The 13,995-nt window shown below is 33.8% G+C and overlaps 2 protein-coding genes across 2 annotated transcripts in view; both read right to left on the bottom strand.

Annotated features, from left to right (window-relative positions):
* Nucleotides 1-13,989, bottom strand: part of LOC118737668 (UPF0565 protein C2orf69 homolog) — a 579,466-nt gene extending 565,477 nt beyond the window's left edge. The window contains exon 1 of the mRNA XM_036468348.1: nt 13,861-13,989. The gene's annotated coding sequence lies outside the window, so the exon portion shown is untranslated. The remainder of the gene's footprint in view (nt 1-13,860) is intronic.
* On the bottom strand, nt 314-2,590 carry LOC118737670 (potassium channel subfamily K member 1-like). Its single transcript, XM_036468352.1, has one exon. It carries the CDS (start codon nt 1,972-1,974, stop codon nt 817-819), a length of 1,158 nt encoding a protein of 385 aa, XP_036324245.1. The 5' UTR covers nt 1,975-2,590; the 3' UTR covers nt 314-816.
* Nucleotides 13,990-13,995: the final 6 nt, after the last annotated feature.

The following is a 13,995-nucleotide window of genomic DNA, read 5'->3' as shown; positions in this document are numbered from 1 at the left end:
TCATGGGTCTACAATCAATTTCTGACATACAAATTGACCCGTCCTAATGTGTGTGCTCGCCAAGCCACACACAATTTTGTTCACTTTTTTCAACGTTGGCGATGTTTTAAGCACTATTTCATAAAGCAACCATACTAGCCCTGAATTGATTCAAAGAGAACGTTTAATAAAAAATCGGGTTAAAACAGACTGAGTTATTCAACTTAAAAAATTTTATGCTAAACAACTAAAAAATGTTTGCTTAAGTGGTTTTTTTTTATAGTTCAACTTATCAGAAAAAAATACATTTTATTTTTCTTAATGAGCTCTTCTTTTATTTAGCCATGAATGTCTGCATTGAATACCGCCGATCTGTATTGTTTAATTTTTTTCGCCACAGGCTATTTTTTAGGATATCAATCTCTTTATGCTAATAATATTATATTAAGTATGGCAAGGTCTAATATAGGGAAAACAACCCGCAGATGTTGAGTTGTGGATTTATACTTAAAGTATTGTTGAAAAATCGATCCTCACCTTTTTGCCGAATTTGTACCCAGTTGCCATATACATTTTGTTTAACGCAAAAAAAAAACATTAACGATTCAAAAGCACAACGATTATCAAAACATTCCCGCAATAACGCACAATTGTAAATATTTATATTTGTACACACATTTAATTTCATATTAGTGGTCAATGGCTTTGACCACTTAAGTACTTCTTGTTGATAAAAATCCAAACATTATTAAAAAATCACATTCCTCTTTACTCGTCGATTTTACATCCACTCAACACACAAAATAAATATTATCGTATGTCTTTAAATGGTATATTTTAGTAGTAAACGTCGTCATAGTATTCACGCGTCCCACAGCAGCCCATAAAACGTATACGCGTATCTTCCAGGCACAATTTCGTATCCTCTTTGATCTCATTTATTTTCATGCGTACCGCCTCACGCATCAAATTGTAGCACATTGATACCAGGCCCATGCCGATAAGCATATAAAAGAAATTGATTGCTAATTTGGAATTTTGATCGGTTATTAATTGCATATTAAAAATTTCTTCAGGATCGGCAGAAGCATCTTCTTTTATTTTCACTGCTGCCGCATCAATATCAGCTGCAGTGATCAATGACGCTCCAGGTACGAAATCTCCAAACCCAATTTTACACAGGGAAGTCATGCAGAAGTAGAAGGAGTTGAGAAAGGACCATTTTTCCCAATTCGCAAACATAACGGTGCCGGTAAGGATGTAGGATATTATTACCCAAAGGCAAGCTGTTGATGGTACAATAATTTTCTTGCGTTGATATCCGCTTAAGCTACCATTTTCCAGTGCATCTAGACGAGATTCATATACTGTTCGCTCCTGCGTACACTCGTGCATGCTGCGATAGAGAAATTTGAATGAGCCCGCTAATACTTTGCCCATGTTCAGGAAGTAGAGTATATAGAGTGGTATACCGAATGTTGCGTAGATAACTGTGAATCCTTTTCCCCACGGTGTACGTGGCACCATATTACCATATCCGATCATTGTAATCACTGATAGACAGAACATCAACGCCGCAGGAAAGGACCAAATTTGCTCCGGCGTTCGACCCACATAGCCATTTTTTATCAACGTAGCAATTTCTGTTTGATATTGCCGCAATATTATGTCCGTGTTGTTTTGCCATTCAGCGCGATCAAAAGTGTTGAACTTTTCAGTGATATTCCACATTTTCTCCGCACAATTATTCCGCAACTCAGCGACATAGGCTGTCGTCTCGTCAATATATTCACGCTCTATATGCATAAAGGAGAGTGCGCCAAAGATGGCATACAGTACTATCAACGCGCCCACGCCCACTTGCGTGCACATAAATGTGACAAAGTTACGGCAACAACGTTTGACACGCTTTCGCGGTTGATTGCTGGGAGAGGAGGACGAATTTGAGGAACCGGCGCGGCTGTTACGACGCGAGTTTCGTACGGATTTTGGCATTTTGGATTTCGCATAGAATAAAGTGATATCTAATATATTCTATCCACCATTATGTAATTAGCCTACCGACTCATCCGATGTCAATGCTATTGATAGATTAATACCCTCACTCCTACGCATACATACATCTGAACGTCAATCGATATTATGCCAATTTTGATTTCTACACAGTTTAATAGTTTATCATAATTTCCACACATTTTTCCATAAATCCCAGAAATAGTCCCAAAAATAGCCTACGGCGAGACGCATTACACACTAGCGTTTACGTGAACTACACTTGAAAGCATTTTCAACAGCCACGATCTGTTCATTCTCGTTTACCAAAGACGACTAACGGCTCGCCTAATTAAATATATATTTTCCTATGCAGTAGCACTCAGCTACCGAAATATTCTCTCTTGTTGCATTATTTTATGTTTGTTTTAGCACTCTCGTAAATGTTTGATGTTTGTTTACATACCGATCGTTGCGAGCAGTGCTGAGGCAAAGAGGTAATATCCATTTATTAGTTCAGGGGATGCCTGTGCAGCGTTATCGCACACTGCAATAATAACACAGCTCAGCAAAAATCTTAAAATTTTATGCGGCACAAGAGCTAAAATGTCAATATGAACGCTTTTTTTTATCTTATTTCAAAGGTTCTACTTCGTATTACAAAAAAAAAAAAACAATAAATGCATACAAACCATAAAATAATTTAAATCAACATTTAATCATTCACTATTTTATGATTTTTATTTTAAGCCGAAAATAAATTCATATTATTTGCTTTTTCTTATTTCGCGTAGCGATAATTATTACTTTGTAATTTTTCCACTTAAAAATAAAAATAAAAATAAAAAAAATATATAAATAAGTTAAAAGTAATTAAAAATAATAATAAAATGATCTGGATCGAAAAATAAAAATCAACCGATAATAATTTCTTTTTAGCGAAAAAATAGAACTAAAAAATATTAATCATTATTTTTAATTTTTATTGGTTAAACTCGAAAAAAGTGATCGCAGATTATAGCAGCACGTATATGAATTGATTTATTGGTTAGCACCACAAGTTGTTGTATACTGTCGCATTGCTATATGTGCTCATACATCCATATATGTATATACAGTGACTCACAGAAGTATCTTGCATTGATTTTTTTACGATATTCAAACTACTTTTCAAGATAAATTTTTCTTTGATTTTTTATAGCCAACAACAAATGCCATGTAAATCAAATTATCAAATTTCGAAGAAATTAAGGATAATTCACAACAATTTCAAATTTTTAATCAGGTTTTCCAAAATATTTCGAGTATGCAGTTAAATATTCTAGCCAATTTTATTATAACAAAGTGTAAATTTTGAAGTTGCATTTTCTTCCATATAACGATTTTTTTTTTTGTATGGAAGAAAACGCCCAACACTATCAGCAAAAAAAAAACATATCAAAAATCAACGGCATTTTTTTTAGCAACTATTTGTGAAAGTATTAATGATTTTCAGTGCTTTTAAAGTTTCTGAGGCGTTGTTTACTTTTACTTGAGAATAGTTTTGTATCACGAAAATTTTGTGGAAAATACCTAAAAAACTCCCTGAAAATTTTAACACCAAATCGCTAATATCCACATTTCTTGAGATATTGGACTTTGAAGTTGATCAACAATTTCTACAATTTAGCTTAATAGTCCATGAAAATTCCACACTACCTCAACTTTAAAGCCCAATAACTCAAGAAATATCGATGTTAGTGATTTAGTGTTCCGAAAAAAGAGAATTTCATGAAAAAGTTGGGTTTAGTGACCCGTACCACCTCGCTGGTGGGAGTACTTAATGTTAATATTAAGGGTTCAAATTTTCAGGTAGTTTTTTTAAGGTGTTTTCCACAAAATTTCGAGGTAGCAGAGAAAAAAACAATAGCCGCAAAAAAAGCACCCTAATATAGATGCTTCGGAAGGAACTCCGATTTAATAAATACGCTAAAGGAATTTTTATAATTTAGGTGTTAGGGTTTAAGAAAGCTTTACTTCAAAAATATTTTAGAAGGAGGTTGCCATCTGTTTACAAAGTTTAATTCAATGTAATCATCTAGAGCTACACCCCATGCTGGCAGAATTCTATAAGCAAGTGCGACCGTATAATCTTAAAAACTTGATTAGGATCGACCATGTAAAAACATTTATACATCGCACCCTAAATCAAAAACCGTCACAATTAGAAATTTTTCAAAATTTATTTATTTCCATAAAACAGTTCACAGACCATATATCTAACGTCCACCAAAACTTCTTCTGCATCACCATTACCTTTAACTGGTAAAATACTATTAAAACTGTGTTTGTTTTTCTTGCGCCGCACATTGTTTCGACTATATGGCAGGTGGAAAAAAGTCATGGCGACCATTGATAAAAAAAAACAGTTGGGCTTATAGAGGGAAAAGTAAAAGTCATAAATACAAAATTTGAGATCATTTACTCACTCCCCCTTCCCTCGAATGGAACGTTTCCAAAAAAATACTGGAGTCGGTGCGACACAGTCTAATGTTTCGGTTGGAACAGCATACGAATTCCCCAAAGAAAGGGGAGTGTTGCTGGAGGGACAGTCCTGGGCCAGATATAAATCTGGGTCGTTCCGGTTACGTAAAATCGACTATCGTCGGAGTGACACCGACAAATTACTTTAGTTGCCTTTGGCGCTGAACCCATTAAAGCGAGTGTTTCTTTTTCAAATGTAGTCAATTCTTAAGTGTCGTGTAATACTATAGTGAGGGTATTTATCATTTATTTGGCATTTTCCTATTGGTATTTTTTTATAAAAAAAATTTACTTTGAAATGAAAGATTATTAAAAACAAGTAAAAAAGTCTAAGTTCGGGAGGAGCCGAACATTAAATACCCGGCGCAAGTATTAAATTTATGTATGTTTTTCGCCTTTCCGCAAACTACCGCTACATGGTAAACAGGGGTGTTTTTACCCCTATTTTGAACATCTTCGATAGAACGTTCAGTTAGAAATAATAAGATAAACTTATGTAACCATATGTGGGCAGCATCACGCCCATTTTCTAAAATTCCAAATAATGTTACTTCTTTTCAGGGGATTGTTGTTAGTAAAGATGTTTCGAATGTCATATTTTTCACATTCGCGAATGCGAATTTTTGGAATACGAATGTGCGAATGCCAATGCGAACGTTAGGAATAACACTAAAAAAGCTATAATCAACTTAGTCATCGTTTTCATTACTTAAACATTTTGTAAATTACTAGAACATTGAACGAGTGCTTAACCTATACAGTGTTTTAATGTAGTAGTCAAATATCAAAAGGAGCATATTATGGCTGACTTCCAAAATGTTCCGTATTGTAAGAGTATTTTTTTTTTACTAAGCATTATGTTCCAAAATGAACTAAGATGGTAGTAACAGCGCATAGTACAGTTATTTACGGCATCACTAAAAAAGGAAATGCCTTGCCATGTGAGAGAGAAACAGAAAGTGAACGCTCGACAACCCACAACAAATAATTAGCGCGGGAGGGAGATGAGAGAATGAGATTGCGAAAATGTACGTGCATTAGAAGTGTTCCATAATGCAAAAATTTACTTTGCATATTTTTGCCGTGTATTCTAACTAAGCATCAAGTAGTGTTCACTGTAAATCGGTACACGTTCTTCTAATCTGACAGTTTTATTCCGATATTTCGAGATCAAAAATCAAATTAAAATTAAAGATATCAAAAACTTCTAATTTTTCTCCAAATATTAATGGATTTTCTTTCTACTCAAATTAACGGAGTAAGCTAATCATTAAAAAACATGATGTGAACAAAGTTCTGCACGTCATCAATTTGAGTCCTATTTATGTCAAATCGGAAAATATACGGTATTTATTTGACACAAAATTAGTAGAGATGTGCGAATTGTGAAAAAACATCAACTAAAGATAGTTTAGTAGAGCAAGTTGCTTACTGAAGTCTCTAGAATGGCTGTTCAGAATAATTGTATCACTATCAAAGAAATTGTCTGCTATTTATTTATCTAAGCACAATATGAAACTTTCGTTAACGTGTACCTAAATAAAAATGATAAATAAACAATTTTTATAATCTGTCAAATCTGCCGTTAAATAGTCAAGGGTGGTTTACCTTTGCTTTAGATGTAGTCAAGGGTGGTTACCTCTGCATTTGATGTAACTAACTTGTGACTAACTACTTTTGGACATAAGATATCAATAGGAAAAAAAAAAATATTTGTTTATTTTTATTTACTTCATTTATTTTATTACAATTCATATTTGTTTCCATATTCTGCTGTAGGTGGTCCCATATTCGAACTCCGTCAGACATAACTTCAAAATGATAATATGAAATTTCGATCTTCCTTTTATTTGTACTCAATTCGAAAAAGTATTTGCGAAGTGTAGTACATTTAAATAGAAACGGGTTTAAAGAAAACAATCTCGAGCTTTACTCCTACATTACTTGTCAACTAGTTTCAAGTTAGCTTTTTGCAGCTAACTACAAGTTATATATTTTATAGAAATCCCGCAAAAAAGCTAACTACAAGTGGGTCATTTTCTATCAATTGATAATTTTTTTCTGCAGGGAAGCTTTTCTGCTTTTAAATTCATATTTTTCATATGTGACAATGAAATCAGTTCCACTCATATGGAAAACAGTTCCACTCATGTAGAAATCGTAGAGCTTTTTGTTTTATAAATATTGACACAGATTGCGAAGAGAGCTTTTATTTGATAAAAAACTTGATAAAATTTCTTTAGAAAAAACTTATCAAGAAAACACAGAACTGGCCGGTTTATAAAGATTTTTATCAAGTAAAAGCTCCCTTCGCATTCTGTGTCAATATTTATAAAACAAGAAGCTCTACGATTTCCACATGAGGGGATCTGATTTCCCCATGAGTGGAATTGATTTCATTGTCACATATGAAAAATATGAATTTAAAATAAAAAAAAGCTTTTGACTGCCATAGCGGAGTAGGTAGAGATTTCGACTATAATTGCTTATAAGACTTTTAGCAGTACATGTTGAAGGCCCATCTATGTTGCTTGATATACTACTTAACCGTTTAGCGCTTGAAGCTAAAAGCCGGTTATTGTCCGCATCCTGGTTAGACAGATTTACCGCCCAATTCTGTGTTTTCCTGATAAATTATTTGTAAAGAAATTTTATCAAGATTTTTATCAAGTAAAAGCTCCCAACGCATTCTGTGTCTGTCAATATTTATACATTAAAAAGCTCTACGATTTCCATAAGAGGGAAACTGATTTCATTGTCACATATGTATGAAAAATAGGAACTTAAAAGCAAAAAAGCTTTTTACTTCCGTAACCGAGTAACTAGAAATGTCGGCTATAAATCCTGTTTGTCCCAGGTTCAAATGCCAGCGCATGCAGTATTTAAATGATAAAAAAAAATGTTTAATATACAAAATGTACATGATTCAATAATGAAAGGTTTTGTAAGAAAAACTTTCTCTCGCTCTAATTTTATCAATGACACTCCCACCCTACTCCTAAAAACAAAAACAGTGATATTTCTTTTCCAAATATCTTTGCAAGTTTTAAGAACATTTTTAAATTGTTAGTAGTGAAATTTTTACTTTTTAAATTTGAAGAAATGTTTGTTCTTCATTCGCTGGCGCCAACAAGACAAAATGGGTGAGCATCGTTGGACTACAGAAATTCAATGTAGGCTAAAGAGACGAAATTCTCTTAAATGCCGAAATATATTTGTCGATATTCGTGGAGACCTCTTGATTCTGCCAAGTCGCTGTAAAGTAAAGCATGCAATGGTTTTGGTAAATGAGCCAACGAAGGTATTTAGGTATTGTCCTCCACAACACACTCCTGGTGTCTCCGAATGAGGCTTTGACGCAATATAATATTGCCAAACCGCATCCATAGGCCCAATCGTCACACGACAGCTCGGTTTAGTCAATGGCGCGATGTATGTAATTGCACACTTAAAAGGTTTACGCACGAGGCGAATGTTGGCTGGCGACCAACTTTGTTGAAAGCGATTAGTTGAAAGTAGAATGCAAAGTTGAACAATGCAAACGCCTTTTTATGGCGAATATTTTTATATTTTTTTATATTTGGATATTTTTAATCATTCAAATTTTCGGGCAACCCGGCGAATGGTTAATATTCTGACAGTTGTATAGTCTCCCCAGAATATTGAAAGTGCGACATCAAAGAATTCGAATTACCATATTCGAAACAATCGAGCCATATCCGCGAAGGAAACGTAAGCTCCAAATTTTTTTATTTGGCTTTTTTTTTTGTTTAATAAATACTGCATATTTTCCACAAACAAATAGCTTCTTCATATCCATCATCTGTCAAACAAATACAACAAAAAAAAAGCTGAAAGTGGACCATCCATTCTCGAGTTATGCGCCATCTGACGTACGCAAGTTTGGTATATACATAGAAATATTTATTTTCAATAACAATCGGGGGTTATATTCGATGTAAATAAGCTTGTTTAAATTAAATAATTAAATCAAATTCGTTTTTGTTTTAAAATACCACCATTCACTATTATCCACACCTTTTTATGGAATTTAGCTCCCATTTTAGGAAGTGTTATTGAATTCTTCCCCTTTTTCCCTGCTTCCATAAACCATCCCTGTGGGTGGGAGTGCCAAATTTTAGAAAAAAGCTACTTACAAAACCTTTAATAATTGAATCATGCAAAATGTATAACTTTTATATGAAATTTCAATTTCTAAACGCTTGTCAATAGCATTTTCAATCTTGATAGTTTAAGAAGAAAAGAGCTTTTGATTTCTGAATTCCAATTCTTGATAAATAATAAAAAAATTACAAAGTAAACAAATTTTTTTATTTATCAAGTGCACAGAATCGGGAGAGCTATGTACATATTTGCATTCGCAAAACATTTGTATAATTTAATGCGAATGCGAATGTGTAAAATGATGCGAATTTTGAAATATTCATATTTTTTAATTCCAAAGTCCTTTTAAAAAAATTCTGACGTCAGAGAGAAAAAACTAAATACGTGACTCAAACAAATGACCACGTGTTGATTTTTATTTTTTTTTTAATATTCGTAATGTTTTTCGGGCTAATTTTTTGTTGTTATTTTCTATAAAAAATAATGTGCTTTAAACACATACATAAATCACAGCTACAAACTTTATACAAAATTTAGGAAAATTCTACAAATTTTCATCAAAATTTCATCTTTTTAATAAGATATTTTAGATAACTTTTGGGTATGCAATTTTAGTCTAATGAAGTATAAGTTTTAAATGGCTAGAAAGTCCCGTTGATTTCTGAGAAATTTTTTTTGTGACGGATTTTTACACTTTTTCAATATAAGCATGAATTTCTTACGAAACAAAATGCGGGAGACCGTTAGCAACAAAATTTCAAAAAATCAACGCCAAGTTTTGTAGATTACACTCGTTATTACAAAAAAAAAACCGCAAAAGTAGTCTCCAAAAAAGAATTATCGAGGCCGCCCCCTCCCTGCCTCTAGGTAGAGACGCCCATGTTTGTCTATATCTATCTCGATTCGTTTTGCCTGTTACAACCTGTTACAAACAACCGTTATGTGAACAAAGTTATAATAATAGTTAATGCTCTATTTAAACCATATCATTAAAATTGTTTTTTACTAGCCCGGTCAAGTTAGATTTTCAAGGTTGCAGTAACTCGCATAAAGCTGAAAATTGGTACAAATGTTATGTACGTCATTATAAATAAAAATTGAAAAGGCCTGATCGATCCCAGATCTGTAAAAAAAAAAGTATTCAAGATCAAAGGTCACATAAATTTATTGTTACAGTTTTTAGCTAAACAGGTTTATCATAAAAATAGGTTGTTTATATGTGTGATCATGTAATTATCTCCAAAAACCGTTCCTGAGAATCTTCATTTCTGGGATACAGCGACTTCATCGACATACATTTTGTAATAATTCATTTAACTTATAAAATACTTTGAATTGAAGTTAATTTTTTAGCAGGGATAGTATAAAAATTCAGACTCTATGGGAGGTGCCACGGCGACCTTTCTAAGAACCCAAATTTGATTCATGAGTATAGTATTAATTTCATATATCTCAATATGAGGTATGAAAATATATACATAAATATTTTTCTCTAACTACTAATTAGATACTAACAAATTTGACTATAAAAGGCACTAAAAAATTCTGACCTAGATTTTTAAATTGAATAACCTATAATCGAAATCCGGAAATCACATCCCTAAAAAAACAATTGAATATAGGATGTGTCCAGAAATTCATTAAGCCAAAGCAACAGTCCCTTTTACTTCTAAAACTTTAATTGATGGATGTGCCTTGTTTACGCAACTAAAAGGGAATTTACGAGGCGATTTTTCAGACAACTTTTAGTTGAAAGCAACAATCGCCTGGTGTAAACGGTTTTTCAACTAATCGCTTTTAACGCAGTTGGTCGGTTGCCTACTTTCGTTCAACTTTTGATTCAAATAATCGCCTGTGAAAGTTGAATCATGTAAATTCGCAATTAGGTCAAATTTGCAAGCATACGCGCCGCATGTGGTACATCATTCTGAAGTCAACCCTGCAAGACAGCTATGTAAGTATCAAATGAGTCCTAATTTTATCATTATCACTAATTAGCACTAATAATCAAACTACTAATTTTTGTCGTTATAAACTCCTCAGTACGGGAATAAGCAGATAAGTAGAAATTCAAAATTTTTACATTTAAAAAAATTTTTTAATTACAAAATTCTTATATGTAGTGCAAATATATCACACGTTCTACATATGGATATGTATAACATTGCTGGTGCCGGCGTTGAAGGTGATGTTGGTGACGGCCTTAAAGTGATAGTGGCGATGTTGAAGGTGATGGTGGCGATTTTGCTGGTGGAGGCGTGGAATGCTGATGGGGCCGGTGTTGAAGGTGATGGTACGGTGTTCACGGTGATGGTATGATGTTGGTTGTGGCATTAAAGGTTGTGGAGGATATGTTGATTGATGATGACTGCGATGATGGCGTTAAAGATTGTGGCGGCGATGACAATGTTGATTTTAATTGTTGCAAATCTGTAATAAGGAGAAAATCAGTTAAAATGCACAAATAAATTAGTAATTTACATATGTATGTACATACCTTAAAAGTAATAATGCAAAGGCAACGGGAACAAAATGAAATTTAAAAAAATGTATTTATAAAATTATAAAAAATATTTATAATTTCAAATTTTGATCAAATCAAGGCGAATTAATATAAGGTGATAGTAGGAGTACAAAAACAAAAATTTACATGTATTTTGTTTTTGCTTTGGCGGCATAAACTGTCAAAATCTGTAAGAGTGTGTGTAGAAATTCAAACAAAATTTTTCAATTTGATATCAGAAGCCGTGCGGCGAAACACAAACACAAAATCAGCTGAGCTAGTAACACCACCTTATATAAATTCGCCTTGGATCAAATGTGACATTTTTCATCAAAAGCCTACTGTCATAAAAACTACCGCACAGAATTTCTATAGAAGTCTAACAAATGGAAAATTTTTCACAATTCGAATAAAAAATTTACAAATGTGTGCGGGTGATAGCTAAACAGTTGCGAAGGTGTGAGTAAATCTGTTGAATTTGAAGGGAAACTGCTCATCCATGCCTTGCAGGGAACTTTTCGACTAAATCTATTATTCCTAATTACCAAAAATGCGTAAGCACATACTTACCCTGCAGAAAATCTGACTAGCTCAGAAATAACGTAGAACTAGACCTTTTGCTGACAGTACTAGGTGTAGCTCAATACCAAAGCAATGCTCTCAACTGTTCAGTTTTACACGGCGATGAGATTGGAGGGGCAATTGTCGCTCAGTTCGTTACTTTGCAACTAGTTTTTAACCGGTTCCGTTTTGGACAGTTTTTTTTTTACGAGGAAACATTTTTAAGATTAAGATTTTTGAATATTTTGGTTTTTTCTTTTCTGTCACAGATTCCATTTTTGTTACATATTTTATTAGAAAGAAAAAAAAAAAACTAGTTTTTAACCGGTTTCGTTTTGGATAGTTTTTTTTATGAGGAACCGTTTTTAAGATTAAGATTTTTGAATATTTTGGTTTTTTCTTTTCTGTCACAGATTTCATTTTTGTTACATATTTTATTAAAAAGAAAAAAAATAAAATATTTTAAGTTGCACGCAACGTAACAATCTAAAAGCATTAAATTTGAAAACTCACAACTGCGCCAAACGCGATTTGAACTCGCGACCAACGATGCTTGAATCGGAGGTCTTCTCGCTGAGCTACTTCATATTGTACGAGTAGTGAGCATTTGTACATTTACATCGCAAGTTTCGGGAAATGTTTAGCTATTTGTACAACGATTTAGGGTTGGGTGGCGGAGGGGGCGTGGCCAAAACGAAAGAGGATGGACGCCGCTTTATGAAAAGTCACCCCTCTCCCCCAAGCCCCCCACAGACCACAGGGAGCTGTTTGAAATAGGGGAGAAGTAACATCTCTTCACAAATTTTGAATATAAAAAGTGTAACAAAAAGTAATTTTAGGAAAAATTAAGTATACAAAATATAAAAAGTTTAAAAAATGTAATTTAAAAAAAAGGGGTAGTAAGGGTATTTAAAAAGTTGTTTAGCTTTTAGACACCTTTCTGCGTAGGCGGACTTCGCCGGCGCTTTAGGATTGTAACCCTTACCAAATAGAACTCTCGTTTTTGTGAGCACCAACTAGTGATGTAGCTTTTCTCCAGTGATGTAGCCTTTCCCCAGTGATGTAGCCTTGGGAAAGGATGAGGTAACTAGATTTCCCTTTCTGTGTGGTAAACCTGGGGCTGCCACCCCACTGATGTCTATGTTTGACAGCTCAGCTCCGCTATTTAGTTTGCATATACAATCACATGCGCTCGGGTGATTTTCATAGCAATTTCAATTAATAAACTGCGACGAATAAGTTTCAACTAAAGACATAAAACAACTAACAACTAGTAGAGTAATGTGTAAAGTAATTATAAACATAAAAATTAGGATATTAAGTGGCTGCTTTAAGGCAGAATAAGAGTAATCAGTGTACGTATATTTCGGAAATTGACACAACCAATACCATATTTCCAACCGACATTATTGTTACATTCGTGCACAGAATTAGTACATAAAATTTTTGTAATAAAGAGTGAACTGTTGTCTACAAGTGTGTGAAATGTTTTTTATTCGATTCACGCGTTTGGGAACAGCAACCCAAAATCGTTGAACAAATTCATAAACAGTACCCTCAAGTTTCCACTGTCCCGCTCTGCATCCGTTTTGCACTAGCTCAGAGATAGTTCTGATAAATGTAGTTCGGAACTAGCGCTTTGCCAGACTGTCTCTAAATTTTAACTACAGGATATGTTTGTATATACATATGGCTGTACAATAAGTGTTGTGACCTCGCTTTTTATTGTTATTATAAGATTTAAATCGAGTTGCACAAGCCTCTACATAAAAACAACATTGATTTGTAATGTGTTGCTTAATCATAATCATGAGAAGGGTAGTTTCCAATGAGTCTTCACTAAGCTGCAGATCTGGTCACATATGGGAAAAGCGGTAGCACGCTGTACTTTTCACAGCCCACTCAAAGTTGAAGGTGATCATAGATAGTCGAAATACAAGTGAAGAAAGAGGCGAACGGAGCAAAATCGAAGCACCACAAACAATCTTTTTACACCGTCAATGAGCAATATTTCGCTGTACAGGAGGGTGGGGGATTGGACAACCATTAATAAATTGATATTGGGAAGTAACTGTATAAGTTGAACACTTTTATTTTACGCACAAATTTTCTAATGACGAGACCCGGCTCTGGTAATGAGATGCAACGCGTCGTTAGTATATAAGTAAATAACTTACAGCGTTTATTGCACACCGATGAGAAAATCTGTCTATACGCGCTTTGTCCTCCCTTTAGAAGTTGCGAGCAAAAATTATCAATGCAGTTTTGCTGCAAATTTCACGTCTAGAACACGGAATTCACATGTGGCTTCC

Source organism: Rhagoletis pomonella, unplaced genomic scaffold, assembly GCF_013731165.1.
Source record: "Rhagoletis pomonella isolate Grant_MI unplaced genomic scaffold, Rhpom_1.0 Rhpom_scaffold_00004, whole genome shotgun sequence".
Lineage (NCBI taxonomy): Eukaryota > Metazoa > Arthropoda > Insecta > Diptera > Tephritidae > Rhagoletis > Rhagoletis pomonella.
The sequence above is the reverse complement of the archived record's forward strand: the minus strand, read 5'-3'. Positions and strand labels throughout refer to the sequence as shown.